Consider the following 7,548-nt stretch of genomic DNA (forward strand, 5'->3'; position numbering starts at 1 on the left):
TTCAGTCGAGCTTATATCTCTGGTGGTCTGTGGTGCTTCACTTTGCCGTGACCGGATATAATGAGTTGAAAACCACAGTAATGTATATGATACTATCTTCAAAGTATCATATATATATATATATATATAATATATATATAAAAAATATTTTTATATATATATATTAATAACTATATAATATATATATGTATATGATACTGTATTTTTCAAAATACCTTTTTTTTTGTTGTATGTTGGAAGAATACAGATCATATATATATAATTATATCTATATATTATATATATATATATATATATACTAGTATATATATGTGTATGATACTGTATTTTTCAAAATACCTTTTTTTGTATGTTGAAGAATACGTATTGTATATATATATATATATATATATATATATATATATATATATATATATATATATATATATATTATACTCTATTTTTCAAAATACCTTTTTTTTGTATTTTTAAAAATACAGTATCATATATAATTATAGATTAACGTGGCTTTTAACTCATATTCGAACTTATCATTAGAAACAGTATCTTTAGCTGCCAATCTTAAGATTTTCGAAAGAAGTCATATTAAAGTCGTAGAAAAATCATTGCAGAAAATATCGATGCCATTGATTCTCAACGAAGTGCATGATAATAATATATACACCTACATTTTTAAAACGCCACTCATATGAGAAAAACATTTTCATGAACAAAGAAGGTATAAGTAAGTTCCATCGTTTCACGGCTGGTTCAATGAGACCAATTCCTTTGGGTTAAATATGCCAAGCACTGGGACCTATGAGGTCATTCAGCGCTGGAAAGAAAATTGAGAGTAGGTAGGTCTGAAATGTGTAACAAGAGTTGCACTATGAAATAATTCTTAGGATAGAGTGGATAGGTAGATGGAGGTACAGTAAAAGAAATGAAAGGGGTTGCAGCTAGGAGCTCGATGGAACGCTGCATAATAGTGCCTACAGTACACCCCGTGAGTTGAATTAGTGAAATCTGCTCATTACAGTTTACTTTTGCTTTGTTACTTTTTGATTCTAGACTGAATATTTTTACCTGAATTATTGGCTTTTGAATCAATAATAAACGCAGCATTTTGAACACATGAATTCAGTATATTTGCTTAAAATATCGTATATTAATATTTTATCTTCATATATTTCCTTAGGTGTCAAACGTGCATTCACTTAATGTTAAATGACTACGATGTACATATTTATGGATGTCACTACTTGAATGTTATCGTATATAGTACTTATAAGCATTTACAATATCCGTTTGGTACGAAGAATAATAAAATCTAATTTTTTTCCCGTTAAAACGTACGGAATAAGTGTCAGGATATACTTATATATGCTTAATGCTTCGAACACATTGTTCAATGCAAGCTTTTGCAAGACAGAGAGAGAGAGAGAAAAAAACCCCCCCAGTTTTTTCTTAATCACGCAAAAAGAAAAAAAAACACAACAAATTAGTTTTGTAAACACAATGGTCGAAGTTAAAAATAAAAATGAAATAAAGCTCAAATCCTCATCGAAAGATTACGAGACAAATGAATTCCACCAGACGAGGGCAAGAATGAAGACTTCGAATGAGTTTCGTCCTCGGCTCAATAGATGGAGCCACTAGTCGGGCCTGAGATATCTTGCGTCACTTTTATCTCAACGAGCTCCGTCTTGGAGGGATTTTGATAATTGTCCAAAACTAATTGAGTTCAGTGGGATTTCGACTTAATTACTTGATTGCCAATAAGTTTAAGATTTAGAATTTGTTTAAGATTATATGTAAAGACAATTTTTCGAAGTCGTGGAATTACGTGATTGCCAATAACTTTATAATATAGAATTTGTTTACGGTTATATGTAAAGGCATTTCGAAGTCGTGGCTTTGTCTTTTTCCCTTTTTCCTGGAAATTCTTCGAAAGAAATTGGAGGAAATCATACATCAAAGGATGCCGCTAGTTATGAAACAATACATAGTACAGATTAAGGAAAACCTAAACTATATAAAGTACCTTAAAGGGTTTGCCTTATTAATGACTTATTGAAATAGAAAATAAAAGATTTTTATGTAGAAAAAAAATTGAAATAAAAAAGTTTTTTTATGTAGAAAAAAGACATATGTCAGTAAGGCTGAACTCTGATGAGTTGGTTCTTTAATTTTATTCAAATTTTCATAAGAAAGAGAGAGAGAGAGAGAGAGAGAGAGAGAGAGAGAGAGAGAGAGAGAGAGAGAGAGAGAGAGAGAGAGAGAATATAACTTTCATTTTCTTTTGTTTCCACACGATATTCAACGATGTCTTTCATACTTTCTTCTGTTCTCACAGAAATCTCTCATAAATGTGACTTTCTCCATTTGGGTTACTTCAAGCAAACGTTGCTCTGAAGGAGCCGCGTATTTTAAAAATCATTTTCCCCACTCATTTACTGACAGATTGCCTCTCCTGTGTGCATTTTAATAGCGGGCCAGATGCTCGTCTCCCGAGATGCTCGAGAATTTCTTGGTAATTCCCCAGAATTTACGTTTCGTCTTCATCAGGGCACAGGAACGTGTCCATGGCGAATTCGAGTTCAAGTGAGCATAATGTTTAGACGGTCGTTACTGCAAGTATTTAAGACGGTTTTGTATAGAAATATATTGTAGAAAATTCAGTTCTCCTTAGACGGGATATTTTCCACGAAGTTATTTAGCAGATATTTTCAAGTGAATTATGATTTTTAAGGGAGTGATTTGATTTCCCTTACTATGAATGTTTACTAAATGTTATAAGTGTATTGTAGGAAATTCACTTCTTAGACGGGATATTTTCCAGGAAGTTACTTAAGAGCAGATATTTTTAAGTGACGAGTGAATTATGATTTTTAAGGGAGTGATATGATTTTCCGTATTGTAACTCAGATTCTTAAGTGAATAAGTTATTAAGGATAAGCTCAGACATTCATGAGTTTCATGCGTGCAAATCGAACTCGCGATAAGAATCGGTTCCAAAAATTCCAAAGTATAAGTAGGAAGGAGATAATGAAGCAGAAACATTTCCTGCATGTACTTCGATTTCAAACTGGATTATTGCACGGCGAGCCTAAATATGTTGCAGTTTATATAATATATATTATCTGAGTTGTGGCTAACATGATTAATTTTTACGCTTCATGTCCCATTTCAACAGTGGCGTCAAAACAAGAAGATGCAGAAATCGATGATTCCATTCACTGACAGAGACTTACTATGTTCAAGATTTTGCAGTGTTCATTAATGGTAAAAAATGTGGAAAGATTCCTAGTGGATTGAGCGTTTGTCGTTGTTGATGTGATCATTCATACATGTCAGTTTAATGAGACTGCACACACACACACGCACACACACACACACAAACACACACACACACACACACATACAATCTATCTATTTATCCCTATCTCTATGTGTATATTATCCATATATATATACGTATATTATATATATTTATATATATAGATTATTGCACACACACACACACACACACACACACACATATATATATATATATATATATATATATATAGATTATATGTATAGATTATGTACGTTTATATATATATATATATATATATATATAATAAATACATATATTTATATATATATATTATATATATATCTATATATATATATATATATATATATATATATATATATATATATATACATATATCTATATATATATATATATATATATATATATATATATATATATATATATATATATAATATATTATATATGGGGATACAATCCACAATGAAGTAAAATCCTCTTGTAGTTTAAAATATATATTTCTTGTTCAAGAGGATTTTACTTCATTGTTGATTGTATTCCCATTTACTTAGAGGTAAGACATAGTACCTGGCTTCTGCATATATATATATATATATATATATATATATATATATATATATATATATATATATATATATATATGTGTGTGTGTGTGTGTGTCTGTATACTCGTAAAATTGTCTTCAAATGTAGAATTGTCTTCCCATTGCTTGTACAATAAAGACAAAACTATTATATATACATACACAGACGGGACCATCAGGGTCTCCTTCATATATATATTTCCAGTCTTATCGAATGCAGCCTGGCGCGGCAGGGCAATGCTTGTTCTTTTTAATCCATTCGCAGATCCGTTACTTTTTGCCGATTGCAGTTTTGCCATATCTCGCGAGGTGGGGGGGAAATTGCATTGTCTCCCGGCTCTGGCGCGTAATTGCAAGCCATTACTGCAATTTCAATTTTACATAATCCTGCAACGTGCGAAATGGCACCACGAGCCGTCGTGTCGTTTACCTGTGACCGAGAAATTAAGAATTTCGTTTTGTCAAGCCTCTCCCTCTTATTTCGTGGTGTTTTGTTGATGCGTTCTATACGTGGCAAAAAGGTGTTTGTCAACGTTTATTGGTGGGTTTTACTTTTCACTCTTATTAAAGACGGATTATCCTTGTTTTATTTATTTTTTTTTTTTTAACCTCGCGTTCTTTTATTTGTGCTTGGAAATTGCATGACGTAGGGATTATGTTTTACTCCTAAATCGTGTGTGCGTGTGTGTGTTTTATTCCTTCATGTTTGTGTATGTTCTATTCTAGATATTTATTTTTCTTGATTTGTCTGTCTGAAACTCTTAATTTTAAATAATTTTTCTTGTCATTATTATCGTTGCATGAAAATTTACATTTCTATCATAAAGTTTCAAATGAAATTCTGTGGTATTATGTAGCATGATTTAACCCGTGATATTTCTGAGTAGGCGATGTTTATTCATATTCGCTCATTCACACTTTCCCCATCTTGTCGTAATTAAAACGCCCTTTTGCTTACGGTTGTCCATGTAAATGTGTATGATTAATCGTATGATTTTCCATTTATGTTTTTATGTTAGGGATTTTGCTGTTTTCTGTTCTAAAGTAGAACTTCGTTCGTGTCAGTTTCGACCCAAAGAGATTATTTTCATGAAAATAAACTCATGTCCTCCGTTGTGTATTAAAAGTTTTAAACTTTTGTCGTATGTAATACACGTCTACTCTCTCAGTGAAAAATATTTATAACTTAATTTCAATGAATGGAAATTAGGGTTTCATTCATGAAGTTGCGAGTAAACATCCTGTCAGATATTGAAATTATATTAAAATTCCATTGGCAATATTTAATAAATTCTTTTATTTTTGTCTCGTAATTCGATTCAGATAGCATTAATTGATACACTTATTTTTATTAAGTTTATTTTTTTTTCTTTCAAACAAAAGTATTACTCTTAGTGGCTTTTCCAGAAGAGATAATTGATAACACGCTTTCTAAATAAGATTCTTTGCTTAATATGTTTGTATTAAAATCATATCGATTTGTTAGAATGTAATATATAATTTATAAGTGCCCATTCTAGAATCTGTTTAAACAAGTGATATTGGAAAAGTTAGCATTCATCATAATTATTAGTCCATATCATTTACAGAGAATATAAGGCAAAAATAAGCAGGACCCTTAAGAACTTGGATTACGTATTGCAAAGTGTCAAGCAAACTTTGATATTAAGTAGTCGATCAGAAAAGAAAGAAAGAACTTTTTAACAAATTAAGCCATTCTTGGCATTTTCGTGTCAAGAGAAAATTGAAAAAAAGGAAAATTTTGATCCGATTTGAGTCAGTCACTAACACAGACGTCAAAGAAACTGACGGATGAAGAAGACGTGTCAAACTTACCGGGTAGGAAGAGAAGAAAGTAAGTTCCTAGAAACATCATCTCGCTGGGATTTATTGCTATGGGCTTTCACCGCCCCCCTTTTTAATGAAGCATCCGTATTTTCCTTTCGCGACTGCTGATTTCAGAGAGCCTCGAGATATCTTTCGGCTAATGGTATTGCTATCATGGCGAGTCTGCTGCTGATAACATAGAGATAGCACAATAACAACCGTTTCCTGGTCATGTTAACAACCCTCAGTGTTCGCCTCGACGAGGCATAACTTTCTCGTCATCATCATCATCATCGTCGCCCGCGGGACGATTGTCACATCGGTACTTTAATCTGACACTTCGAAAACAAGAGCTCTAATCACCACCGGCTGGCTGCGGCTGCGAGACGACGTCTGGCATGTGCCAAGTGGATCCAGCGAGCGCCGACACCTCTTCCCGCCTCACCGTCCGAAGACAAACTGACTCGCAGCCTCTCGAGCAACCTAAGTTTAAACCGAGAGAGGGGCCCTGTGACCAAAATGTTATCGCCGCGCGGTTCAAAGTTCGTCGACTTTTCCATATCATTTCGTCCTTTTTTGACGTCGTCGTCGTCGTCAGAGGAAGAACTTCCTCCTCTCTCTCTCTCTCTCTCTCTCTCTCTCTCTCTCTCTCTCTCTCTCTCCTCGGAATTTCCTGGAATTTTTAACTCTCGGCCGTAAAATGAAAGATGGATAAGGTTTATAACGGCGCCGCTATTTTAGGAAGGATTTGATTTCAAACTACGAGCGACGAGATTTATGCCCCCCTCACCCCCTTTTTTTGGACGTATGCATTTTCGTTTGCTCGGGGAGTAAGCCTACAAACTACTTTGTGTTTCGCGTTCAGTTAAAAATACACGAATTTTAGGATAGGATATTTATGATTAATTTATCAGAATGAAAATTTCTAAAATAAATAATGTTCATGTTAGTCAGCACAGAACAATTTATTTCTAATAAAATGTAGCGTATTGATTTTAACTTTCGTTTGTGAAACAAGGTGCCGTTTGACCGTAGATTTTAGTATGCGGCCCGAGAAAGCTGGAGGTCGGATCATGCCTTGTTACACTTTCCACGCTCTCGGGCAGAGGAACAAGATAATAATATGAGACTGATGAAATGTAAAAGAAAATATTTGAAGGAAATAAAAGATATGACCAGTTTTTTTCTAAAGGAAATTGTAATAGAAAAACCAATTGGAAATTACTTAAAATACCGAAAAGTCTTCAAAAATCTGAAATTAGCAGAATTATTAAAGTTGCGGGAATCAAGATACATAACATACATACATTGAGAGAGAGAGAGAGAGAGAGAGAGAGAGAGAGAGAGAGAGAGAGAGAGAAAAAAGTCAATCCATCAATCAATCCATCAATCAAGACCATTAATAAAGTGATTAAATATTTAAATTTTCGAAAAAAAATGTACATTGCTAGATATGGAAAGCAAGATACATACATACATACAGAGAGAGAGAGAGAGAGAGAGAGAGAGAGAGAGAGAGAGAGAGAGAAACTTGGGAAAATTCCCTAGTCGTCGTCGTGTGTCGCAACTGAAAGACGAAGGACGACTTATATAAATAAGGCGATAATTGTAAAACCAAGAGGGCATAAACAACAGGCGTACAGGCGAGGGGTGTTGGGGTGTGGTTGTGCACGAGATGAAAAACCGCATGAAGAATCGGCGCCCGAAGGCATCGTTAGCCTGATGGAGAATGTTTTGCTAAACCGAGCTAGTTAACCCCGAAGAGTAATGACCAGGCCCAGGACAGCCCCGGGCGCTAGACGCTTGCAACGGGGTCGGG

The 7,548-nt window shown here is 33.8% G+C and overlaps 1 protein-coding gene across 1 annotated transcript in view; it reads right to left on the reverse strand.

Annotated features, from left to right (window-relative positions):
* The window catches only part of LOC135212941 (carbonic anhydrase-related protein 10-like), a 53,314-nt gene extending 47,115 nt beyond the window's left edge, over positions 1–6,199 (reverse strand). Inside the window, 1 exon segment of the mRNA XM_064246686.1 lies at positions 5,739–6,199. Within this exon segment, the coding sequence (XP_064102756.1) occupies positions 5,739–5,778 (40 nt within the window). The 5' untranslated portion in view covers positions 5,779–6,199.
* Between the last annotated feature and the right edge of the window lie 1,349 nt (positions 6,200–7,548).

This window comes from Macrobrachium nipponense, chromosome 42, assembly GCF_015104395.2.
Source record: "Macrobrachium nipponense isolate FS-2020 chromosome 42, ASM1510439v2, whole genome shotgun sequence".
NCBI lineage: Eukaryota > Metazoa > Arthropoda > Malacostraca > Decapoda > Palaemonidae > Macrobrachium > Macrobrachium nipponense.